The following is a 26216-nucleotide window of genomic DNA, read 5'->3' as shown; positions in this document are numbered from 1 at the left end:
CCTGAGCTCTGTGTGACAGGGGCTGCTGCCTCGCCGTGCGCCCTTCCTATCGGGCAGCAGACAGGCATTAGTCAGCAGGCCGGCAGGCAGGGAGCCACGGACCTAAGGGAGGCCTTCCCTTCGACCAGAATGAAGGGAGGATGGGGATCACCCTGAGGATGAAAACAGAGCCCCCCCCCCCCCACCGCCTTCCCCCTCGGGCTGGGCTACTGGGCCCTGCAGAGAAGCCGACGCCGCCCCCGGGGGCGCAGGCAGGGATCACACCCTGACTCAGGCAGGCTCTGGGGAGGCCGGTGACTACGGGGACCGTGGGTGTTGTGTCCCTTCTAGGCTCATTTGCGGTCCATGATATCATCCTCCCCACCGGCTCGCCATCCCCACGCACAAGAGGGAGCCGCCCCCCCCCCCCAATTCTGCAGGACCAGGAGGCTACGTCTGCCAGGTGTGACCCACCTTAGGGGAGGAACAGAGAGAAAACCACCGCAGCCCAAGCCCCTCTGTCCAATCAGCACCCTCCTCGCGCCCCCCCACCCCCCCGGGGTCGCCTGTTTCTGCCCGCCGAGAAGTAGGGCAAAAGCAGGGAGGGACAGAGGAAATGTTTCTGGAGACAGTGAGTGAGCACAGCAGCTTCCGGGCTGGGAGAAGCTCAGAGGCAGGGAGGGGCTGTCCTGCCTCCTAGCGGTGGTCTCCAGGGTGACGGCCCCTCCAGAGCGGGTACACAGATGTGCCCTGGTCGCACGGTGTAACCGTACTCAGCCGTAGAAAGGGACGAAGTTAGGGGCGCCTGGGTGGCTCGGTCAGTGGAGTATCCGACTTCGGCTCAGGTCACGATCTCGCGGTCCGTGAGCGCGAGCCCCGCGTCGGGCTCTGTGCTGATGGCTCGGAGCCTGGAGCTTCGGACTCTGTGTCTCCCCCTCTCTCTGCCCCCTCTCCCCACCACTCACACTCTCTCTCCTTCAAAAATAAATAAATAAATAAATAAATAAATAAATAAATAAATAAATAAATAGGAAAGAGATGAAACTCTGATCTGTGCTACGGTGTGGATGAACCTTGAACACATTAGACAGAGTGGAGGAAGCTGGTCATAGAAAAAACCACCTGCCGTATGGTCCTATTTCTAGGCAAAGTTCAGAACAGGCAGATTTAGACAGAAAGGCCCGTTGCCGCTTAGGGCTGGAGAAAAGGGGGTCGGGGAGATGGCTAAAGGGGACAGGGATTCTGTCTGAGGCGACGGAAATAATCTAAAATGGACCGCGGCCATGTCCGCACAACTTTGCGGATAAAACCACAGAGAGGTGCCCTTTGGATGAGTGCCCTGCGGGGCATGTAAACCGTGTCTCAAGAAAGCTGTTTTAAAAGAAATAAGAAAAGCTCTCCCCACCCAAAAAGAGAAAAGAACAGAAAATCCCGAGAGTGCGGCAGGCACAGTAAAGGTAGGAATCACTCCCGCGAAACGCTGCGTTTTTATACCCCCCCCACACACGTTCATCTAGCCACACATCCGCGTGTCCCGGTCGGTGGTATAAAATGTATTTCTTCCCAGGAGCTGCAGCCCAAGAAAGTTTGAAAGGCTCTCTCTGGGCAACACCAAACTCACGATTCCTGAAACCCTGGCCCTTCACCTGCCTGGACCACTCTGCCCCCTCCGAGACCCGGGGCCCCCATCACCACCCCTGAGAGCTCTGCCAGCAGGGTAGGGGGCTCTCTTCCCCCGGCGGGGGGGGGGGTTGCTGTGGTCCTCTGGACTGGTCCCTCCTGGAAACCTGGCCATGCTGCACGGCTCCCATTTCAGAGGGAGGATCCCCGGGACAGCGGCCACATCCAGCGGTCTCTGCCCCTTGCCTTCTGTGAACAGCGTCCGGCCCGGGGAGGGGCCGAGGTGCACAGGGTGATGATGCCAGACTACTACCTTTGAAACGTCCAAGAGGTTTTAAATACCTCAAAGGATGATACTTTAGTGGGGGAGAGAAAAAGGTATAAAATAAGAGAAAAACCAAGAATTCAAACGAGCCCACGGAAAAAGGCTCCTTAAGGTTTTTAAAGTACAAGGGCTCCCACGAAAATATCGGGCTCAGACGGTTTCACCAGTCAGTCCTCTCTAAGTTATAACACAGAGATGACCGTGCTGCTGTTCGAAACGTTCTTAAATGTTCCAGGACACAGAGGACGAGAGAAACACATCCAAATTATTGTGGCTGAGCCAGAGAGACACGGACACTAAAGCTGATAAAAATAGCGTGCACACCCCCCACCCCATGCGGCCCGGGGACCAAGCTCACGTGGATACATCCGTGCAAAACCGCATGTCCCTGGCTCGCTGTTTACCCCCCAATAAATTCCAACGGATGAATGACGTCCGTAAAGACAAAACCATAAAAGTGCGAAAAGAAAACCTGGACGGACTGTTTTCTAGAATTCTGGAATGCACAACGCCTCTAAGCAGGGCATAGATCCCAACAGAGAAAAAAATAATAACAAGAAGAAGAAGAATGCACTTGACAAACCTACGGGTTAAAAACCTCTGTTTGGAGGATGAAAGAACACACTATAAATAGAATCGAAAGTCAACAACTGGGAAAAAGCCCTCAGAGCAGCTATAGTAAAGGTGCACGAGGGTCTCTTAAGAAAATGTCAACCTAAGGGCGCCAGGAGGGCTCAGTTAAGCCTCCGACTTCGGCTCAGGTCACGATCTCGCGGTCCGTGAGTTCGAGCCCCGCGTCGGGCTCTGTGCTGACGACTCGGAGCCTGGAGGCTGCTTCGGATTCCGTGTCTCCTCCTCTCTCTGCTCCTCCCAGGCTCATGCTCTGTCTCTCTCTGTCTCTCAATAATAAATAAACGTTAAGGGAAAAAAATAAAATTTTTTTTAAAAAGGAAAATGTCAACGAGAGAAGGATGAACAACCCGAGTGGGGCCAAGAAGGAACCAAGGGCAGGAATGAGCCGCTCACGGAGAACCCAGGGCCCTTGGTCTGTAAACGTGGGAGAAGACGCTGCCCTTCCCACAAAGAAAAACGTACAAAATAAAACTGTGGTCAGCCCGGGGCGCAGGCACAGAACCTTTCTGCAACTGGCTGTAAAAACCAGTGTGACTGCTCAGAGGCCAGTTTGGCCACACAGATCAATGTCTTATTTAATTTTGTTTTTTAGTAAATACTTATTTTTGAGAGAGAGAAGGAGCAGGGGAGGGGCAGAGAGAGAAGGGGACAGATGATCTGAAGCACGCTTAGCAGAAAGCCCGACGCGGGGCTCGAACACACGAACCCCGAGATCCTGACCTGAGCCGAAGTCGGACCATCCACCGACTGAGCCACCCAGGCGCCCCACGGATCAACCTTTTAATTTTTTTCAAATTTTTTGTAGCGTTTTATTTATTTCTGAGAGTGTGAGCGAGAGCGAGGTAGGGACAAGAAGGAGAAGGGAACAGAAGACCCAAAGCAGGCTCTGCACGGAAAACAGAGAGCCCGACGCGGGGGCTCGAACTCACGAGCCGTGAGATCATGACCTGAGCCGACATCTTAACCGACTGGGCCACCCACCCAGGTGCCCCACAGATCAACACTTAACATGCACACATCCCGTGGTGCCGAAATCCCACTCCTGAAGTCGGACAGCCCGCTGGGCACAAACAGAAACGTGACTGTGTTCATGGGAGCCTCGCGTCTCACGGTGAAAAGCCGGGCGGGGACGGGAGGAGCGGAGCGGCCGGGGACCAGCGGCGGGTCGGAGGGACTTGTTGGACCCAGAGACACAGCATCGGGAAAGCGGAGGGATAAAAAGCCAGGGGCAGGAGTCTGATTTCACTTGTGTTTTCAGAAAGGGTCTATGATATTCACACAGACTTCTCTCCACACGTGCGCCAAGCCGAGTGACCATCTAAAGGGGCAAATCCCGGAAAGACGCTCGATGCGCCCCGCCGAGAACACGGGTGGTCCTGGGGACGAGGGTGGGGAGGCGGTGTCCAGAAAGACCAACTTCCTTCTCAGATCTCCCTGTGATCGCTATTTCCCGTCTTCGAGCCCCGGCCGTGCGCCGCTCTCGGGGACACGGAGAGGAAAGGGAAGCGGGGCCCGCCTTTGGTCTGCGTTCGTGTGCTTGTTCCACAAAAGCCTTCCGGGGGCTGGGCCCGTGCTTGGCCATCTTCCCCCCACACCAGTGGCCAAGGCCCCCCGCAGGGGAGTCTCAGCGCTCAGCCTTCTACGCTTCCAAGTCGGAACCTCTGGGGGTCACTTTGGAAGGAGGGGGGGACGGCAGCAGAGGGAATGGGCAGGGGAGGCCCAGCGTGGGAGCGCCGTGCCCGCCCCTTAACGAAATCGCGTCCACTTTTCTCCCCGTCCACCGCTCAGCGAGCTGGAAGCTCTTTCCTGGGCACCAGCTGCTTGCTCACCAGCTACAAGCCAGAGCTCCAGCTGCCCCTGGGGTTCCGGGGTGGGGAGGCGGGGGTGGGGCACCAGTGATGCCCACGGAAAGCCCCGGGGTCAGGGAAAATCAGAGGAGACCCAGGGAGAGGAAGTCACATCCCGCCCAGAGAAGAGGCCGCGTGACGCTCCTCCCGCGCACTGGGCCCCGCGGGGGACCGCGGGAGGCCGGCGGGAACCGAGCGGCCTCCTCGAGGCCAACCGTCAGAACCCGGCTTCTGGCCGGGGCTGCCCACGCTCCAGGGCACCAGGTGGGGGTCTGAGGGTGCCCCTCGGGCGCTCAATGTGTCCTCTGTCCCTGCCGCACAGAGCGTGGCTGTCTGGCACGGGCACGTCCCCCAGACAGCGGCCCCATTGTGCGGACCCCGGCTCGCGGCAGCTGTCCTGGGCCCGGGAGGCTGAGGACGCAAACAGTTCCTCTCCCGGCAGCTTCCCGGAACGAGCACCCGGGAGGCCTCACCCGGCACCATGTGTCTGGAGCCCGGCTTCCGTCCCGGGGGCCCCGCCGGGTGGTCAGGGCCACGGCCCCCAAATGGGGAAGAGCTGGGCCCCGCCCCCAGCGCCTGCCTCCCTGCCCAGCCCGCCCGCCCCGCAGCTGCGCTCGGCTCTATTTAAGGCATTCTGCAGCTGCTGGGGCTGCACACCCTGCGTGGGCCCTCGATCCTTCTCGGCCCTGGGCTGGGCTTGGCAGACAGCTGGGTGGGCCGGCGAGGGGGGCCGGGTTCGGTCCCCGCAGCCCTCTACTCCGCCTCCCCTCGGAGGGCGCACACCTGGCCCCAGCCGCTGTCACCCTGCACCCGCGTGCCTGGGGACGTCCTGCCTCAGACCTGACGGGAACGGGCTTTGAGAGTGCTTGTCCTCAAAAGGGGGAAGGAGAAAGAGACTCCATCCCGAAAAGTAAGCGGGTGCCCGGATGCTCTCTGGGGCCAGGGCAGGGGCAGGGGAGGAGCCCGGGGCGGAGGAGTCTGCCAGGCAACACAGCTCGGTGCACACACCCCTACCAGAGGCACGGCCTTTGTCCTGCCACAACAGAGACACTGGGCCCCACGCAGAAGGGCCCAAGGCATGGCGAGAGGCGAGCCCCCTGCGCCCAAGTGAGTCCCTCGACGTTTATCAAGCTCCTACTGTATACCGAGTGCCGGGGTGAAACTTCACCGGGGAGTTCCCGGCCCAGCGTCAGGCCCAGAGTGGACACCCTAGTTGGTGGGGTGTCCCGTAAATATGGTGAGGGAGTCTAGGCAGACTTTGCAGAACCTGGGCCTCTCCTCCCTGATCACACGGCGGTCACCCTCTCCCCCACCTCCCCGCTCCGGGCCCGGCACATTCCTGCCCCTTCACCAGCGGACCCCTCCTCGCCCTTCACACCCAGTCCACACCTCTCTTCTCCTGAAGCCTCCTCTGCCCTGCCTCCTCCGTCCCTGTGTCCCTGCTGGGGGTCCCAGCAACCCCGCGCCTCTAGCCCCCACTGTCCCCTGCAGAGCTGGGGCCCCTCCGTTCGGTCCCAGCCCCGGACGCAGCAGGCAGCCAGGTGTACCTGAAAGCTAGGCAGGTGCAGCCGGTGTGCCAAAAAGCCACGCCCACCGCTAGCGGCTCGGGGACCTTGGTGTCCACCTTCCTCGTGCTCCCCCCACCCCCCGCCCCGAGCCGAGGACGTTTCTAGATGTTTTCAGTCAGAGAGAAAGCATACCGAGCCCCGAGATGAGCCTGCCCTCCTCCCCAGTTCCACATCCACCATCACAAGCCACGCCTGGCACCACCATGGAGCACGCACGGGCGGAGTCCAAACCCTGCTGCCTCGGGACAGAGGGTCCTCGCTCTTTTGACAAATCAAGAAACTGAGGCTGGGGGCGGGCAAAGTAAAGGCTCAGAACCGCTTGGCATGGGGGGGTGGAGCCGGGGGGGGGGGGGGCCCGGTCAGGGTGCCTCACCCCCCACCCTGCCCGGCCAGCCCCATGGCCTCCAATCGGCATCTGGAGACGGCGAAGAACCAGACCCACGAGTGAGGAGCCAGTGCCCGCCTTATAAGGCCACCTCGGGGAAACTTGGCTGGTGTCAGCCGTGGGAGCCAGAGGTGGGTGGTTCCCGGGGGGAGGGGAGGGTGGCGGGGGGGGGGGGGCAGCTCACTGCACAGACACGGTTCTGGGTCCTGCAGCCCAGCCCCACCCAGCGCCACCCAGGCAGACGCAGGGCAAGCCAGGGACCTGGGAGGGGAGGCGAGGCCGGACTGCCCCAGAGACCGAGAGAGAAGCAGAGATGACCGACGCATGACAAGGAGGGCCGGGGGCCAGCAGCCTCCGAAACAAGGAACCCCGTGTGCCAGAGTGGAGCTTGTGAGACCCGGGGGTTCTTGGCTGACCAGGAAAGGATCTGCTTGGTCCCCGCAATGTCCCACGGGGTCCCCAGGCTCCCTGTGTCCGCCTGCAGGGGGGGCACGAAAACCCATCTCACTCCTCCTACATTGTTTTCTTGAGCACCTACTAAGTCTATGTCACTCAGGGGGGAAAAAAAAAAAGTTAAAGAAACCCGACAACAGCCTTACTCTCAAATAACCTACGATCTAGCGGGGGGCACGGAGGGAATTCTGAAAAACACAGAGTAAACACGAAGAGGGGGTACCTTTGGGATTACAGGTGAACTTTAGATTCTAACTTGGACATTTTCTGAATTTTAAAGGCAAGGTACGCTGGAAAACTTTTCCATTAAAAAGTCCAGCAGAGGAAAAAAAGGGGGTACAACACAAATAATTAACATTCCAAGCCAAACATAAGACATCACACACACGCACAGATGCCGAAAGGCATGGGAGTCCAAGGAAGGGAGGCCGCTTCCAGCTAGAGGGAGGGCTTCATGGCAGAGGTGGCGTTTGAGCTGGACTTCGAAGGATGCATAGGAATTCAAAAAGCAGTGATGTGGAGAGGAAGGAGGTCAGGAGTCAGGAGGTCAGGAGAGGGGGCCTGTGGAGGCCACGGAAGGGCCAGAGCAGGAAGAGTTGGGGAGCGGGAGGTCTGAGCTGGACAAGAGACTGGGTGGAGTGGAGAGCGGGCCAGGGAAGGCTCGGGCCTGGCACGGATTTCGCCGGTGCTGTGCTTTAGGGAGGCCAATCTGGGAGCGACTCAGCTCTGGTCCCAGGAGACCCCGACATGCGCCCAAAGCCACGGCCCAGAGGGTTTCTGTCGGAGCAGGGGACCCCCAGAAGCCGTGCCATGGGTTCCAGGAACACACCTCCACTGGGAAGGCCCTGCCTGCCACCCGGACTTGCCCAGGACAACGAAGAACTCGACATCCGAGGCAGCGCTGGTCAGAGCCAAATTCCCCGGCCCGCACTGGGTGAGCCTTCCTCCTCCTCACCCAACCTCTCGTCCGGCATCACTCCCGGGCTCGAGGACCAGGTCACTCTGCAGTGACCTCTGTCGTGCTGTCCTAGGTGGACAGGATCCTCCCAAACTGAGCCATCCGAGCCCCCAGCATCCCGCCTCAGTGCAGCCGCCTGGTCTCACTGCATCGGTCTGGCCCTAAAGGTTCTCACCCTGTGAGCACTGGTCTCGGAGCCCTTCCCCACCCGGCCACTGAGACACAGGTAGGTGGGGCACGGGGCGGGGGGGACAGCCACCGGCCTCTGACCCTCCCCACACAGAGCTGGGCCCACCCGCTGCTCTCTGAGGGGACGAGGGTCTGGGCTGCTGACGACATGGCTTTCACACCAGGCTTGGACTTCTTTTTTTTCACGTTTATTTTTGAGAGAGAGAGAGAGAGAGAGAGAGAGAGAGAGAGAGAGCGAGTGGGCGAGAACAGGAGAGGGGCAGAGAGAGAGAATCCCAAGCAGGCTCCGCACGGTTGGCACAGAGCCCCACTCGGGGTTTAAACTCACGAACCATGACTTCGTGACCTGAGCCGCAATCCAGAGTCGGACGCTCAACCGACCGAGCCCCCCAGGCGCCCAGGCTTGGACGTTTAAACTCTTTTCCGCGGAGAAAGCGTGCAGTTCCCCAAGTTCCAGGCTCCAGAGCACCTCCGGGCCGCTGCCTTGGCTCCCTGCCTTTGCCTGGTTAAATCCCACTTTCTCCAAAGCTCGGCTCGAGAGGCTGGGGATCTGGGAAGGGCCCCACAGGACCCTCGACTGCTCCACAAGCAGAGCCAGCCGGACCGGCCCCGGTGGCCAGCACAGCCTCTGGGCCGTGGGGCCCGATGACCCAGGGCGGGACCACCTCCTCCCGCGTCCAGCATGAGCTGCCATCAAGACCCACACGGGCCTGGTGCCGACCATGCCCCCAACCACATCCTGCTTGGCTCAGCTGGGCGCGAACACCTCACCCACGGGAGGCAGAGGCCCTGGACCAACAGGGGAACCGCGCCCCAGGCCACTGGGCGTGCCTTCGTTCCGACGCACCAACACCACAGGGACCCAGAGACCGAGAGAGAAGTCTCGGACCACAGGGACACCACAGGGTCCGAGAGAGTGGGCGTGGCTCTGCAGGGTCAGGTTTAGGCGAGCGGGCTGAGGTCAAGTGCGGCAGCAAATTCACGGCCCTATCCCCACACCTGCCACACAGTAGATGGGCCGTGGGGACACGAGGCTCAGCGAGGTCAGCCAGGCACAAAAGGACCGAGGACCAACACTGTCTGATTCCACCTGTGTGAGGGAGCTGGGGGAGTCAAGTTCATAGAGACAGAAAGTAGACGGTGGGCGCCAGGGGCTGGGGGAGGGGCACGGGGAGTCAGTATTTAGCGGGCACACGGTTTCGGTGTGGGAAGCTGAGAAAGTTCTGGAGACGGATTGGAGCTGGGCCGCACGACGACGTGAACGTTCTCGATGCCACCGAGCTCCACGCTTCACGACGCTTCGCGCAACAGTCGATTAACGTTACGTGCGTTCTACCCAAATTAGAAGCGATTATGATTTAAAAGGTAAATCAAAACTCCAGAACGTTCCGTTTACCTAACCCGAAGAACACTGAACGCTTCTGAGTTCAGTTCCTGCACTTGGAAAGGGACCCAGCTCTCATGGGGCTTACAGCCCAGCCGGCCCCTGACCCCGTGGGGCCAAGATCCCAGGACCAGATGTTCCCAAGCTGGCCCCAGTGAGCTCCCCACGTGAGCACAGCTTCCGGGTTTGGGTCCCCCGAGGACGGTACCCAAGCCCCCAGCCTCCCTCCCTCACCGGAAGAGCACCCCAAAAGGAGCTGTGGCAGGTATCACGGGGCTCCCTGGCCTACGGTCCCCTCCCTAGCGGCCCTGAGAACCCGGGCACACACAGCCTGGGCGGTCTCGTTTCCCCTTGCTTCTGGCCACGACACCCCTCCTTGAGGAAGAGCTGGAGGGAGACCCTGCAGTGTGGAACCCAGGAGGGCACCAACCCCTCCCCCCACCCGAGGCCTCTCCCTCCAGCCTGCAGATCTGAGCAGGAACCTGCCTGTCCACGGCCCGGCAGCCACCGGCACGCGGACGCCCGCGCTTGGGTCCCAAGCCCCTCTGCCCCCCGCGTCCCGACACGAGCCCGTCGCCCCCTCCTTTTCCAGGCTTCCAGACCCCCCGCCGGCTGGGGCTCTGACAGCAGAAACTCCACACCACGACGCATCCTGACCAATAAAGGGGACCCTCGAAACCCGGAGGGTCTTTCCAAAGCCAAACGCGAGCCCAGCTTGTGGCACCCGGGCCATCCCCAACGGACAGTACCCCTCCGCCAGCCTTGGGACCCCGGCCCGGTGTCTTCCTGGCCTCCAGGGAACCGGGTCTCCACCCACCTGCGACTCACCCCTCCCCCCCCCCCCAATTCACAGCTGCTGCCTCCAAGACACCAGGGCAAAGCCAGCTCCCGTCCCCACGCACCCCAACAGCCCCGCAGACTGGCTTTCGCTACTCACCCTCCTGGCTCTTGGGTGGGGCCTCGGCCGCCGGGGGCTGGGGCTTGGGCTCCAGCCTGCTCTGCAGCTGAGACACCGGGGCGTGTTCCGAATTCTCCAGGGTCTGGGGTGGGACGGGGGAGGCGGGCACCTCGGCTGGCTTGGGCACCTGGATCTCGACCCTCTTGGGGGCTGCGTCCGAGGTGGGGGCGGCGGGCACCTCGGGGGCCTTGGAGGCGGGGGTCTCCATCCTCCGGTGCGCTGACTCCTGGGGCTTGACTATGGTGATCTCCGTCCTCCGAGGGGCGGGCTCCAGCGTCTTGTGGCCCAGCGCCTCGGCTCGCTTGAGCCCGAAGCGGGACGGCCCGGTGGTGCTGGCGTTCTCCACCTGCTTGGACGAGATGTCGATGGAGATCTCCGTGCGCCGGGACACGGGCTCGGCCTTGGGCCCCGAGAGCTCGACCCTCCGCAGGGCGGCTTTGGGGGATCGCTGGCTGAGGGAGTCTACATGGCGGGCTGCGGGCTCGGCATTCTTCGCACCCAGGTCCTGGAACTTCTGGGTGGAGCTGGCCACCGTGGCCCGGAGCAGGGGGGTCGGGAGCCTCCGGGACGGGGTGGAGTTGGGTGTCTCGGCCTCCTCGACCTCAAAAGATCTTTTCAAGGCTGGAAGACAGAGAGAGGCGGACGTGAGGCGTGGACGGCTCGGGAACAGCCAGGAATGTGCTGCTAAGGTAGCTGTGGGCCCCCGGGGACTCTTGCACCCTCCCCCTCCCGGGCACAAAGGGGACAAGCCCCACTCCCCTGGGGGACTCCAAGGCGCCAACAATCACGTACCCTGGGGGAGAGAAGAGGCGGAGCTTGGAGGACACCGGCCCCCCACCCCCACCCCCGTCCGCCATGGCCGCAACGTGGACGTGCCAGCTACGTGTTCTAGAAAGATGTTCTGGCTCAAGGGGACACTGGAGTTCTTTCTCGTCGTGGTCTTCCCTTATCCTGCCCCCAGCACAGACGCCACGGGGCGCAAACCCGCCACGACCACCAGCAACCGGGTGGGGGGCACGTACGTCCCCAGCAACGGCAGCCACAACCATCACCTGTCAGAACCACGACCGCAGTGACATCATCACAGCAGCACGGCATGGACCGCCGGCTCCGGGAGGCCTAATACGGCCCCTAGGCTCACCGTGGGCATTTACTCCTCACGTGACCCTGTGCCCTAAATGCTGCCGTTATCCCCTGGTCCGGATGGGGAAACTGAGGCCGTGGTGCCTGAGCAAGGTGCCCAAAGGCGCGGAGACGGAGAGCCAGAGCCGGAAGACGCGTCCGTCCCACCCCGGGGCACAGGGTTCTGACCACTAGGCTGTCCTGTTTCAGGTAAACAACGGAGCCCCGGCGTGGTCCACGACTCTCTCGATCCTCACCCTCGGACGCGTCGTCGGCCTCTATCCCACACTGCTTGTCCCAGCCAGGGCCCCGTGGGACGCCGGCTGCCCGGCTCCCACCCGCCAAGCCCAGCCGCCCACCGTCTCTGCCAGGACCCGCCGCTCCCTCCGAGGCCAGGGGACGACGGTGCCTGGGGAGCTGCCAGCCGTCCCCGCGGCCCCTGCCTGCGGCCGTGCTCCCAACAGGAACCAGCTGCTCCCGTCACGAAGACCAGAGCAGGAAGGGCCCACAGCGGGCACTCAGCAACCCCAATGTCTCTGCCACCCCTCTCCCCACCTCGCCTCCCCAGCTCCCCAAGCCCGGGGCTTCCTGGGACCCCGCCATTTCCTCCCCGGCCCCCCGCTGGCCCGACAACAGCGATCTGGGGCCATTCTCGGGGGCCCCCCCGCCACGTGTTCCCTCCTCCAAAGTCCCGGACAGCTCTTGTCGCTTCCCAGCGGACAGGACTTCCCTCACAGGACAGAGACACACAGGCCGCCTGGCCGGCCTGTGCTCCCGACGCGGCCAGAGCTCCGGACTTCTCTCGGGAGAATCTGGAAATCTGGACTTTCCTACGGGCTATCTCCTGATCTGTACACGCTCGCACAAAGGGAAACAACCCCCTTTCAAAAAACACTGTGTGGTCAAACAGGATCACGTCTGCAGGCTGCCTCTGGCCTGAGGTCCAGCCTGTGACCTCTGATTGATAACGTGGCCAAGGGGGCAGGGGGTCCTGTGCCGGAGGGGCAGGGGACGAGCCAGAGCGGGGATGCCAGCACCTCAGCACCCCTCCCCTGGGGGCCTGCCCCCAAGATAACCACGGAGCATAACTGCTCGTTCCAAAAAAGGTCGAGGTGACAAAGGCCAGGTTCAAGGGGGTGTTAAAGTGGCCAGAAAGCCCAGAGGTGGACGCCTGGGAGTGTGACCTCATGTGGGGTCTCTTGAAAGCACCCGGTCTACCCGCGGTCTCCAGGGTACTGTCCACACTGTCCCTGAACGGTGGCTCCTGTCCATGAACTCCCTAGAGGAGGGGTCCACACCCAGCCCACCTGGGCACAAGTATTTTAAGGTGCCCAGGTGGTAATTCCCTGGGGCCGAGCTGGAGAAGAGAGGTCAGGGGGATGGGCCTCGTCCCACGTTGGCCCCAGAACGAGGCGATCCCCTACCTGGGAAGCCCATTTGGAGGTGCCCTCAACCACCGACTCACGAGTTACGGCCGCGCACAAGAGAAGCCCTTTCTGACTCAGGCACCGTCCGGGGACAGCGCTGAATTCGAACCCAACCCGCACACAGCTCACCGCTGAGCCGAGTTGGCCCGCTCCCTGCAACCCTCCTCCCTCTGAGGGTCCGCGTGACTCAGTCCTCACGGCCACGGTCATCCTGCACAGACGCACACGCCATCCCCACCTGCCCACCCTCTCCTCTCTGACCGCTCTGTGCTCCCGCGTGGCACATGTCACCCCCTGGCCCTACAGCAGCTGTGTGTTTATCGCCCGGCCACGTCACCCACCTGGGTGCTCACCCTCGGAACTGTCCCATCCGGTCCCACCCCCCGCTAGTCCGAGGCCCCAGGAGAAAAGGAGCTGTTGCCACCCGCAGGGCGGCGACTGTCGGAAAACGTGCAGGTCGTTAGGGGTGTCCTTGATGATTTACGCCATCCCCCCCAAACAAGCTGCCACCGCCTCTGATTTCAAGCCCGCCTCCCCAGCCCCAAAGCCCGGCTGGCTGTCACCTGCCCCGGCCCCGTGCAACTCCCACTTCTCCCCCTCACATCTTGCAGGCCGTGTCACGACTATTGTGACTGGCTTCCGGGATGGGGGAGGGGGCGTGCTTGGGGTCCCTGGAAACATCCTCCGCTTTGCAACTCCACGAGCCACCTCCACGACCTTCACGGGCCTCAGGTGCTTCTTCTGCACAACCCGAAGGTGAGACCAGGTCACAGGGTTGCAGCCTGTGGGCACGGGGCCCCGGAGGAGCCCCCATTTCCACCTGAGAAGCTCCACCTGCTCTAAGGTTCTCTGGTGGACCGTGTCCCCCACACGATACGTCCCAGTCCTCACCCCCATAACCTGCGCATGTGACCTTACTTGGGAAGAGGGTCTCTGCAGATGTCATTGAGGTGAGGATTCGAGACGCCAGCATCCTGAATTCAGGACGGGCTCTAAATCCTATAGGTGTTCCTACACAGGAGAGAAGAGGGGGACTTGGGGCACGGGAGACACAGGAGAGGCCACGTGAGGCCAGCAGAAACTGGGGCGATGCGGCCCCGGGCCCAGGGATGCTTAGCGCCAGCAGCAGCTGAGAAAAGCAGGAAGGATTCTTCTCTCAAGCTTTTGTAATCTGTGTGAGACTCTGTCAACACCTTGACTTTGAACTTCTGGCCCCCAGAAATGTGAGGGAATCAAATTCTGTGGCTTGAGCCCCACGGTCCGCGGTAAATTGTGACGGCAGCCCCCGGAAGTACCCCGGGGCCCCCCCGGAACGGGGGAGAGACCTCTGGGCTGCAGGACTCTGTCTGGGATCTCCCGACGGTGCCGCCACCCCAGCCCCTCTCCGGGGACCCAGGAGAAAAAGCCGCCTCCTTTTTCCTCCCCCTGGAATCCCACAAAACCCCCAGATGGCGGGAGAAGTCGTCTGGAGGGACCCTGCTCTAGATTTACACCGCCGTATCCGGCAACGAAACAAGACCCTTTGCAAGGGACGCCCTGTACGAAGCTGCCTCCCCCACGGAGGATGTCACGGTGCAAGCAGCACCCGGCGGGGAAAAATCAGGAAGACCGGCTGTCACACACGTGCAGCCACCGTCCTTGGAAACACGCTCCACCCGCTCCAAGGGGGGGAGCGAGCGTCACCCGGCCCCACGGCAGGTGCCTCTCACCTTCCCCACCTCCCCGCTCCCTGCAAGGGTAGAGGCAGCCACAGCTGTCCACAAGCAGCCACGGGAGGCGGCGAGAGTGCTCATGAGCTGGTCAAGTTGCAGATTTGAGGCCCTACGTGACGGACCGTACGTGAGATCTGACGACTGGGCAGAGAAGCGGCCTTTACTGGCCCAGCGGGGAGCAGTGCTGGGCTGCTGCCTCTTTTGTCCGCAGGACGTCACTGCAGTCAGAGGGCACGTGGGACACCGCTTACCGTGTCAGCTGGACACGACATACCCTCAGAGCGCCAGACGGGCCCGGGGCCACCGCCTGGGAGGGGGACACTGCCATCGTCTGCTCACACGGTTTCCAAGATCGCCCCGCTTCTCTCTCCTCTGCATTCAAGTCCCCCCACGGCCAGGCTCAAACCTCGCCCGCTCCCAAAGGCCCTCCTCAACCCGCCCTCCCCGACGGGCGCCAGGAGCCTGGAGCCCGTTTGCACGCCTCGGCCCGCCCGCTGCTGGGAATTTATCCCACGGAAATCATCAGAAGCGCGAGGACTGACGTAGGGGGACGTTTGCATCGGCGTGAAAATAGCAAACGCCGGAAACAATTCCGGTTTACGGAGATTTCCTAAACCCAGATGCCGAAGTCCCGCGCCGTCATCAAAATCCCGGCTTTGAAGATGAGAAACGTTAAGGACGTGAAGCCACACCGGCAGCACACAAGATGTGTGGGAAGAGGGGCGCCTGGGCGGCCCAGTCGGTTGAGCGTGCAACTTCGGCTCAGGTCACGATCTCACGGTCCGTGAGTTCGAGCCCCGCGTCGGGCTCTGGGCTGATGGCTCAGAGCCTGGAGCCTGTTTCCGATTCTGTGTCTCCCTCTCTCTCTGCCCCTCCCCCGTTCATGCTCTGTCTGTCTCTGTCTCAAAAATAAATAAAACGTTAAAAAAAAAAAAAGATGCGTGCGAAGAGACCCTCGCGGGGTCTCACACGCACGTGCGCAACGGGCCCGCGCGCTCGCACAACTCTGGAAGGAATCGAGGTGGGTGACTTTTTTTCCCATTAGACTTTCCTGCCTCTTCCCAACGTGCCTGTGCTGCACGTGGGTCACTCGCTATTTTCAGGGCCTAAGGCCATCGACGCTGCGTTTTGAGAACCGGGGCAGGCGAGGCTGTGGGCCTCGCCGGCCCAGCCCCACTCCTCCGGCCCCAGAGCCCGGCCCTCTCCAGTCCTTTAAACACCGACAGGCCCAGCCGCCGCGGAGGCCAAAGCCGCCTCGCCAGATGCACGTCCGTCTGTGCCCGTGGGGGTCGAAGCGGGAGCCGCCTGGGCCTGGGCCTGTTGAAGGAGGAAATGTGCACCACACAAGGGGCCATTGTAAAGCTCTCTGCTCCGACCACAGGCTGCCGGCAGACCTTTCCCCACTCCCGGGTGCACAGAAGGGGCCGGTCCGGGGAGGGGGGGCGTCCCAGGGCAGCCACAAAGCCCTGCTCCAGCGGGGGGACAAATGTCATGCAAAGAATGTTAGAGACCAAGATCAAAACAAACCCCCCCGCCCTCCCCGCACGACTTCCTAGGGAGGGACACTGCCGATCTGGGCTCAGGCCCCAGGAGTGCCGGCCCTGGCCCAACGCAGCCTCTTCCGGGGAGCAGCAAAGAAGGTTTCATCCCTGAACAGGTGGCCCCAGGGAACCTAGAAGGATGGTTCCAGGCGGAGGGTACTGCCCTGCTCCCCGCCCTGAGCCTGCAGGACTAGACTGCAGGACCCCCATCCCGAAGGCACCTACTCTGCCAGCTTGTGAGCCCCTGGGAGTGAGGGCCGGGCCCTGGCACCGCCCCAGGCTGAGTCACGGGCTCGGGCAAGGCTCGAGATGGCAGAGCAGGGCTACAGCAGGCAGGACGGGGGCTGGGGCCAGGAGGAGCGCCCCCGAGCAGGGCAGGGCCGATGGGAGAGGAGGCCGTCCGTTAAGCGGCAAATCCTCCAAAGGAAAAGCAGCAGAGGCCCAAGAGCAGGACTCATCCCCACTAAGGACTGAATTACCTAGGAAAGGGGGGGGGCAGGCTGGCCAGAGGCCGGGGCGACTCCGGGCAGGGGCTGAGACAGGGAGGACACGGCCTCAGTCACCCCTGGGCCTCTGCTTCCTCGTCTGTCCTACTGTGGGCGCTGACGGGATGGCACAGTGGTACCCGTGCCCCGATCATCGCCGTTGTTCACGTGTGCACCCGGTGCCCAAGCCCAGAAGGCAGGAAGCCTTCCTCTCCACGCCAGCAGCCTTTAGGCAGCAAAGGGACAGTAGATACCCAGCTGTTTCTCCTTGGGACAACCCTGGGGTGCACGGTACGGGGTCCCCCCCAGCACCCCTAGGGGGGCTGAGCCGCACGCACCCTCCAGGCCGCCCCCTTCCCTGCCTCCTCCGCTCGGGGAATGCCTGGATCACCTCCTACAAGAACCCTCTCAGGAGCTGCCTCCAGGGGCTCGGCGGAGGGGAGATGGCGGGGGGGGGGGGGGGCAGGTGGGGAAGGGGTGGGGGGAGGAGGGTCCTCAGGAAGCAGAACGGTCCGAAAGGGAAAAGCTTGAAAACAGACACTGCGGCCAAGTGGGGCCTGCGCTGGGAAGTCGAGGGTGGCAAACAGCTCGGGCACCACTTGGGCCTTGGGTGCCCCGCAGAGAAACACGTCTGTCGAACGAGGAGGATACAAGGAGCAAAGTCCAAACAAAGGAAGAGCGGGTAGAGAGCGTGGCACCCGCGGTCAAAGCCCTCTGCCCGGCCCCTCTCCCTCTGCGTCCCCAAGGCGAGGCCTGGCCGGGCCGCAGCGCCTGACGCGGCCTGAGAGCTCCTGGCCGCCCTGGGCTCGTGTGCACGCGTGGCCAGCTGTAGGCGGCCTGGGGAAGGCGGACAGCAAGCACGCGGCCCCTCTCCCTGGCCCTGGGACCACGGGCTTGTGCCTCAACACCAGGCAGTGTCAGCAGGGGTCCGGCCTGGGTGCCCTGGACAGGAGGAACCAGCTGCCCCATTTCCCTCAGCCGCGGGGGGTGGGGGGGTGTAACCCTGAGGACTCCAGATTCAGCAGGGGGTTTCTGGGGAGGCCACGCAGCCCCAGGCAAAGGATGGGAGGTTCCCCCGCCCCCCCCCCCACCCCGATCTATTTTGATGACCGTCTTCCTGCTTTGGAGGTTAGGTGCTGCTATATCTCCTCCCACCCCACCTCTGTTCCCTGGGCCTGGCGGGGGCGGGGGGGGGGGGCACAGGCATGCCGGGGGGTCCTTCCTGCTTCTCACAGCCTCCACCCATGAGGCCTGGCCCCCTGCTCTGGAATAGCAACGTAAGAAAGCATAGGCTGGGCTTCTCAGATGGGGCCAAGAGCAACAAACAGGCCCCCTCCCTCCCTTCCCAGGCTGCAGGGGGAGCTTGCTGCCACTCACTGCAGGGGGGAGGCAGGGGGCTCCACACAGCCTACGTGGCACCCGGCCCTTCCCCGCCCAGGACATGCTCAGGCACAAACAGAATGCAAAAGTCAGATGCGGAGCACCAGTGACCCCCCCCAACCCTCCAACTGGGACAGACACGCACACGCGCACACAAGACCCCTCGGCCAGGAGCAGAGGCCCAGTGGCAGCGAGGGTCTACGGTGGCCCCCGGATCCCAGACATCCTCTTAGTCCCCAGATTCACTGGAGAAAGCTCTAGCAAGCAGGCATGGACACAGGTGAAGCCAGTCCTCCCCAGCCAGGCTGGGACCAGGGCCCCTATCGGATCCCTTTTTTTTTTTTTAACGTTTATTCGTTTATGAGAGACAGAGAGCACAAGCAGGGTAGGGCAGAGAGAGAGGGAGACACAGAAATGAAGAGGCTCCAGGCTCTGAGCTGTCAGCCCAGAGCCCGACGCCGGGGCTCGAACCCTCGAACCGTGAGATCGTGACCCGAGCCGAAGTCAGACGCTTAACCGACTGAGCCACCCAGGCGCCCCTCGGGTTCCTTTACAGGGGCTTTCAGACTCCGCTGTGCTGTCTGCAGAAGACGCTGGCCGAATGGTGGCCCCCCAAAATGATACGTCTGAGTCCTAACTCCCAAAACCTTTGACGGGGACCTTGTTTGGGAAAACAGGTCTTTTGCGGGATAAAGGTGAGGATCTCGAGACGAGATCATCCTGGATAAAGGAGGGCCCTAAATCCGACGGCAGCGGCCCTCATGAGATACAGGAAAGGAGAAGACACACAGAGGAGACCGTGTGGAGGCAGGGCGGGGACCGGAGGGGCCTACAAGCCAAGGACTGTCACCGGAAGCTGGACACACACCGGAACAGACTCTCTCGCAGAGAGCATCCAGAAAGGACCAAGCCCTGCCCACACCGTGACTCCGCACCATGGCCTCCAGGACTGGGACAGGCTGAACATCTAGCGTTTCAAGCCATCCACAGGGTGTGGCACGTTACAGCCGCCCCGGGGAAACGAACACCCCGACGAACACCCCGACGGGACACGGACGAGAGGGGAGGCCTTGCAACCGCCGTGACCTCCTTCCGTGGGTGCTGAAGCCACTTCCTGCTATGACTCACCAGCTCTGAGAAGGGGCCAGGGGCACCCTGGAATCGGTCCGGCCTGGCGGGAAAAGCCTGCATCAGGACACCGGCTGGCCCCAGCCCTTCGCTGGGAGCCCCTTCCTGCTGCCTGTCCTCGCCCTCCCTGGCCTCAGAGCTTCCCCCACGTCCCCCCACCCCCGCCCCCCGCCGGCCAGGACCCATGCATCCAGCTCACCCAGAGGATGCCCCATCTCACACCTGTTGCCCCAGTGTCCCCAGACAGGGCACCCCGGGTGCTCCCAACACTGTCCCACTTGGGGCAGGAAGCTCTCTGGTCGGCCCACCTTCAGAGGACTAATTAATTACTGGTGTTCACCTCTCCCCCACCAGAGAAGGGCCTTGGGGTGACAGCTGTCCAGTCGGGGAGACCCCGGCAGGCGGCGTGGGACAGCCACGTAGCGACTCCTGCTGCAAGAAATCTCCACCCGGAGCTGCTCCCGGGGCGGGAGGGGAAGGCCCCTCTGTGCCTATCCAGCTAGCTCCCCGATGCCCTTGGGTCTCGGGACACCAGGGTCACTCCAGGCAGGTTTAAAAGTCCCCTAAGATGCTGGGCCACCTTTTTCTCTTGACTAAAGTTCCGGGAACGTGTGCACACATAGACCAATATGCTGCAGGCAGAGGTTCTGCACCATCCTCCCCCCCCCCCCAAACCAGCTGCGGGTGCTCCACACCCGGGAGGGAGCAGAGCGAGATCTGGACGAGATAGCAAGAATTTCCTGACCCGGGGTGGGGACGCCGGCTGCCTGCACAGCTCTCTGGAAGGCGGGAGGAGGACCTAGGTGTGGCCCAGCCCCGGGCCCGGAGGGAGGGGAGGGCGGGAGAGGAGGGGATGTGAGACCTCCTGGGGACCTCTTGGGGCCTCTGCGGGTCAAAGGTTCTCAGATAAATGGCAGTCCAGGAGGCAGGAGGGAGCCCCTGGGAGGGGACTGACTTCAAAACCCCAAACCCCCTGGGTCACAGCTTCAAGGGCCTCAAAGGTCACAGACCCCAGAGCCCTTTAACCTGCAACCCCCTCCTGGGGCAGCCCCAGTCGTCCCGAGGGGGTCTCCAGGGGGTCCTGTCCCAGAAGGAGCGCTAAGCTGCTGGTTCCGGGTGGGAGCACGGCCGCTCCCCCCCCCGCCTCTCCTCCTTTCTACCTGCACCCTCCCCCCACCCCCCCAAATCCGCAGGCCCCGTAAGTGCTACTGTTGGGGATGTTGCCCCAGCCCCGACCCGGACCGCGGAGCAAAGACGCCCATGAAAACCAGCTGTCCTGCACCCACCTGTCCACGCCCCGGGTGGCTCTCTCCCACACGACGCGTGTGGTGCGGACCAGGACCGCGGGACCTAGGGCATCTGGGCTCCAGGGCACAGGCTGAGCCGCCCGGCAGGTCAGGGTGGCCTCAGGGTGGCCACCTGCCCAAGGGGGCCGCTGCTCCGGTCTCTGCTCACGGCTCGGGGATCCCGGGTGCTGGCTGTTATCTGCCCGGGGGTGGGGGTCGGGGGGAGGAATCACCTCCCCTTCCTCACCTCACTGACTACTGGCGGAGGTGGTAAAACCACTTAAAAAAATGAAGGGAAAAAAAAAAAAGCCTCATACCGGGAGCCAGTCGGCCCAGGTGGAGCCCTCCATTAATCACGCCGCCTGCCAAGGGACGCCAGAGGGACAGACGGAGCCGTCTGTGTTGTGGCCTAGGGGTGCTGCCCCGGCCCCTAATTACAGGGGACAGTGACCCCGGGGAGCAGGGTCAGGTGCCGGTCAGAGCGGCACCCGGGGGGTCCAGCTGCTCCCCAGGCCCCCGAGGAATGGGGGTGGGGGGTGGGTAGAGTCGCCGTGACACAAAGCCCTCCGGGCACCGACGTGGACTCTCGGGTTCAGGTCCTGCCAACCCAGAGGGTGACGTGGCCTTGGTCTTCACCCTCAGGGACGTGAGCGGTCTGCCAGAGGAGGAGGGGCACGGAAAACTAGGAGGAGGAGGGGAGTCTTGTGTGGTAGAGACCACAGCCGGACATTGAGAAGATTCTGGAAGGGGCTCCCAGGGAGCAGTAGCACCTCCACCAGGGAGGCCATCTGGCCGTTCCTAAGAGCCCCAGGTGGAGGCTGAGTGAGGCGGGCTGCAGGGCTCCTGCTCGGGGCCTGACTGGGATCTCCCCGGGGACAGCGAGCTCTCCACCAACTCTAAGCATCCGTCCAGAACTTGACGAGGCCCCTGGGAACGCGCGCAGGAGGGCCGTGGGCAGCTGCTCAGGACTGCAGGCGGGACGGGACGCAACCACATTCCTGCCACACGGACGCGGAGGCCGAGGTCCGGGCAGGCCAACGTCCCTCCAAGTCACGCCCTCAGGCCTGTCCAAGCCTGCTCTCCCGACGCCCGCCCACCATCCCACTCACCCCCTAGCCTAGAACACTCTGCTGCCCTAAGACGTGCCGCGGTAGCAGGTTGGAGAGTGGCCCCAAAAGGACACGTCCGTGTCCTAGCCCCCAGAACCTGTGAATGGAAACACGGTCTTTGCAGATGTGATTAAAAATCTCAAGATTTGGGGCGCCTGGGGGGCTCAGTCGGTTGAGCGCCCGACTTCGGCTCAGGTCACGATCTCGCGGTTCATGGGTTCAAGCCCCGCGTCGGGCTCTGTGCTGACGGCTCGGAGCCTGGAGCCTGCTTCGGATTCTGCGTCTCCCCCTCTCTCTGCCCCTCCCCTGCTCGTGCTCTGTCTCTCAAAAATAAACATTAAAAAAAAAATCTCAAGATTTGATCATCCTGGATTTCGGGTGGGTCCTAAATTCAATGCCGAGTGTCCTCGTATGAGATAAGGAAAGAAAAGAACAGGGACACACAGAGAGGGGGCCACGTGAAGACCGGGCACTTGAGTGATGTGTCCATAAGCCAAGAACGCCAAGGACCGAGGGGCAGCCCCAAGACCCAAGACAGAAGGGAACACATTCTCTCTTGGGGCCTCCGGAAGGAACCAGCCGCTCCGATGCCTTGACCTTGGACTTCGGGCCCCTGACCTGGGCTTTACGCACCCCCTAGCCTGCGGAACTCTGCTGCGGCAAATTCACGCTCACGCTGACTCCCTGCCCACTCGCCCTTTCGTCTCCTTCCTACCAAAAGCCCCTGCCCCTGCCCTGTGCCCCAAGTCCCCCCCTAGCTGATCGCACACACTTGTTCTCTTCGTGTCCCCCCTCCCAGTGCCCACCCAGCCATGGCACCCAGGCAGTGGTGAACTTACTCTCCTTCGCATTTTCTGTTCGGTCACAGAGCCTCCAAGGGCTCACCTGCCCTGCGCGGCTTTGGGAAAAACACCTCCTGAAACGCAGGACAGACCCCTCCTCTGGGCAGAGCGGGCAGTGCGTCCCAGCAGCCGGGAACGTGACCTTGCAAGGGCACCCTCCCTCTGCTGCACGTTCCTCCCGAGAGATGAGGGCCTCTGGGACAGGCACTGTGTGACCCTGTGACCTGGCTGGCCGGTTGCGGGTGGACAGATAAATCACCCCCAGGGCCACACCCCGTAAAGAGACAACCCTCCGTTGAGCATCGGGCCTGCGGGAGGAGAAACAGAAGCTCCTGTGCAGCCATCTCTCAATCCCCCTGTGCCAGAGCTCCGGCCGGCAGACCACCCCCACCCCGACGCCCACCCCCCACCGCCCTCGCAGCCCCACAGGCAGGGCCCAGGCAGCCAACTGCCTCTCCCGATTCCCACCTCCGGAAGCCTCCAAGCACCAGCTGCAGGGGCCCTCACCCGTCCAGAAACTACCCCGGGTGCACCTCGTGAGCCCACCCCACCCCGCCTACTGCCCTGCAGGAATGAGTCTTGCCTTAACCAAAAACAGAGAATTTTAGCTCAGTGTGGGAGGGTCAGGGCAGTGCCGAGCCCAGAGCTGGGGCGGCTCATGGGCCACAGAGATGACCCCTCTGGCCTCGGCGTCCTGGTGACGGACCAGATGGGCAGCACTGAAAAGCCCCTCCTGGCTGTGACATCCCACGACCCGAGGGCCATTTCTGAAGTCGGCCAACAGCTCCCGGTCTGCTGGCTCCTCCTGAACCAGCCAGGTCCAGCAAGTTCCCAACACTCGGAGCTGGAGGGGCCCGGCCGGGGATGGACAGGGAGGGCCAGCCCACCTCCCCCGGGGGGGGGGTGCTCTGAGGTCGAGGACCACGGCTCTGGCCACATTCCTCTGCGGCCGAACACGCAGCTGGCGGCCTGGGAAGGTGGCTCCTGGCCCGCTCACCTTCGAGCAAAGCTGCCTTCACTCAACCCAGCAACCCAAACCTGGAGCCAGAAAAGCCAGTGGGGGCCCGTCTCTCTAGCCGGGCTGGGAGACCGGGGTGAGTGAGAGATTCTCCTTTTGGACGATCAACTTGCAAGGATGATATCTACCGCTCTTTTCCTGACCATAAAAGCTATTTATTGCGGACGACGTAGAAAATCTGTCAGCGGCGGCCAAGACAGAAGAAAAGACATCAATACACCCACGACTCAGATAACCACGGTCAATATTTTGGCAAAGGGCCTTCCAATCTTTTTGACGTGCGTACGTATGAGCCCGTCTCTGGAGCGGGCTCGTGCAGGGACACGCTCCGCGCTTCTCTGCAGGCAGCATTTCGAGGGCCACATCTCTACGCATTGGGACACTGGTTCTGTGAATTCCTCTGCAGTTCGAAGGCCCTGCTTCCAGATCCTTCTCAGAGGCTCTGACCGCCGGTCAGAAGCATTTCTGGAGCTTGTGAGAAAACAGACTGTGGGTCTCCGCCTCTTGGAGGTTCTGGTTCGGGAAGGCTGGGTGGGTCTGGCGCCCCAAGGTACGTCCGAGGGGGAGGGGCCTCACTAACCTCTCCACCACCACCCCACCCCGAGAATCCTGCAAAGGGAAAACCCCAAGTACCAACCTTCATGGGAACAGCCCGGCAGCCCCACCCACCCCTGCCTTCCCCGAAAGTCACCCAAGGTCACGTCCATCCAGCCTCAGCCACCACCACTCGGCTCCCGGATGCGTCATGACCCGAAGGGCACACTGGGCACCGCTGGGGGCAGAGGCACATGTGACAAGGGGGCGTGTCGGTCACGAGGCCTCAAACCCTACCGGATGGACGGCCACATTGTGTTTACCCTTGACAGAGAAGGTCCAAGCAGCGGGGTGGGGAGGGGAGGGGGGTGCGGGCTGCACAGCAAAACACGGTTTAACTCACCTGCTGCGGGAGACACAGGCAGGGCAGAGGTGCGGCGCCCCCCCCCCACCAGCCTCCACCGAATCTGCCTGCTTCCCCCGCCCCCCAGGACGGTGGGTCACGTTCCTCCCCACAGCCTGTCACCCTCCTGCAGGCAAGAGCAAAGCTTGTTCCTGTCTGTCCCAGCCGTACGTTGAACATTTGTGTCCCCACCGTCATATTCTCGTATTGAGTCCTGCCCCAGTGTGACGGAGTGAGGAGGTGATGTTGCCACCTGCTTACGACACACCGGGCACCGTTCTGGGGCCCGTTCGGTTATCGTGACCGCCCCAAGACACGGTGACCTTGCTTGCTCCCTACTCCACAGATGGGAAACCTCGGCCCGGAGAGGCAAACATCACAGCCTGGGCGTCCGTGAAGCCCGATCCCAGCCAGCCTGCTAAGGGTCACACCGCTTTCCAGACCCCACCGGGCCCCCGAGAGCTACGCCCTACGGGGGAGAGGGCCCGCCACACCGGGCCCTGTGCTAAGCCCCGGGCCCCGGGCCGCCTCTCCCAAGCTCCCTGCCGCCCGGCAAGGTAGGCGCAGTCGTTCCTGTCTCGCAAACAGAGGTCTCGGAGCTGGGGGGCCGCGAGGCTGGGGCTAGAGGAGGGGCAGATTTGCTGTCCCCCAGCTGTCCCCACCCACCGCCGACAAGCAGCCCGAGGTTTCCATCCCAGTGGCCCGACAAGGCCAGGCCGTGTAGGGTGGCACCGGGGAGGGCCAGAGGGAGTAGGGAGTGAGGCCCAGATGCAGGGGCGGGGCGGGAGGACCCGGTCTGCCTTCCAGGGTGGCCTCGGGCCAGGGGGCACCTGAGTGAGCCTCAGAGGCCTGTCCACCTTGCCGGACTCTGGGGGGCCCGGAACACTCCGCATGTAAAGTGCCCAACCCAGTGGCTGGCACGCGGTAAGTGCCCGATAAAGGAGACCGTTTCGAAAAATAGTAAGAACCCGCGCGGCCAGAGGAAGTGTCTCTGTGAGCAGAGGGCGAACAGCTGGAAGGGGCTGGAAGGGACGGGACTTGGGTCAGAAACAAAGAATGCGGGAGGGAGGGGGCCGGAGCCTGACAGCTGGCTCCCGGGCAGAAGTCTGCAGGAACCTGGCTTCAGCATTTAAATATCAGGAGAGATCTAAATATCTGAGCGCACAGGGCAGGCGCAAGGTTTCCTCCCTCAGCAGTGTCCCCAGCACCCCAGCTGCCCCACCACTCGGTGTCCCCGAGGGTCCAGGGGCTGGGCTGGGGACAGCGGCCCCAGGAGGGAGGGAGAGGACTCTGCTCCCCCTCCCTCCTCCCCGTGCACTGGGCCCACCAAGGTGTGAGTGCATGAGGGTCTTTCCCATCTCACCCCCAAGGGGCCCCAGGCCTGCCAAGGGTTTCTTTCGTAGCTCAGCAAAGCAGGCCTTCCTGACTTGTTCTGGTGAAGGCCCAGGACTTCAAGCTCAGCCTCGCCAACCTGCCCCCCACCTCTCCTCCCGCTAAGTTAACAAATCGGGTGCCTCTCTCCACCTGGGTTATTCACCACCCGAGTCCCTCCCAGCTCACCCAGCCTCTTGACCAGGAGGAAAGATGGAGCCTGCGTGCCCGTCACACCTCCACGTGGGCCTGCCAGCACGGCCCCCTCCCCCCTCAGGGCCCAGGACACCCTCTGCCAAGTGCGGCCACACCAGGTTCTCCCACGCAAAACTACCCGTTGGCAGAAATCACAGGAGAAGCCGGCTAGCATCGTCTGCCTGGAGACCCTGCCTGGTAAACTCCCACCTGGGACTCTGGTTACGTGCTCCTTCCTCCAGGAAGCCCTCCGGAACCTACACCTCTTAGGCCCGTGCCTGGATCCCCAGGACCTAGGACAGAGCTGGCACTCAGCTGGTGCCCACAGATAAACCAATGAGCTGGCCGCCTCACCCCCCCCACC

General features: G+C 62.6%; 1 protein-coding gene across 4 annotated transcripts in view; it reads right to left on the bottom strand.

Moving 5' to 3' along the window:
• SEPTIN9 (septin 9) overlaps positions 1 to 26216 on the bottom strand; it is a 145905-nt gene that overhangs the window by 56758 nt on the left and 62931 nt on the right. For all 4 annotated transcript variants that reach the window (XM_042967572.1, XM_042967575.1, XM_042967574.1 and 1 more), the window contains one exon: positions 10279 to 10920. In XM_042967572.1, coding sequence (XP_042823506.1) covers positions 10279 to 10920 — 642 coding nt within the window. The remainder of the gene's footprint in view (positions 1 to 10278; positions 10921 to 26216) is intronic.

This window comes from Panthera tigris, chromosome E1, assembly GCF_018350195.1.
Source record: "Panthera tigris isolate Pti1 chromosome E1, P.tigris_Pti1_mat1.1, whole genome shotgun sequence".
In the NCBI taxonomy this organism is placed as follows: Eukaryota; Metazoa; Chordata; class Mammalia; order Carnivora; family Felidae; genus Panthera; species Panthera tigris.
The sequence above is the reverse complement of the archived record's forward strand: the minus strand, read 5'-3'. Positions and strand labels throughout refer to the sequence as shown.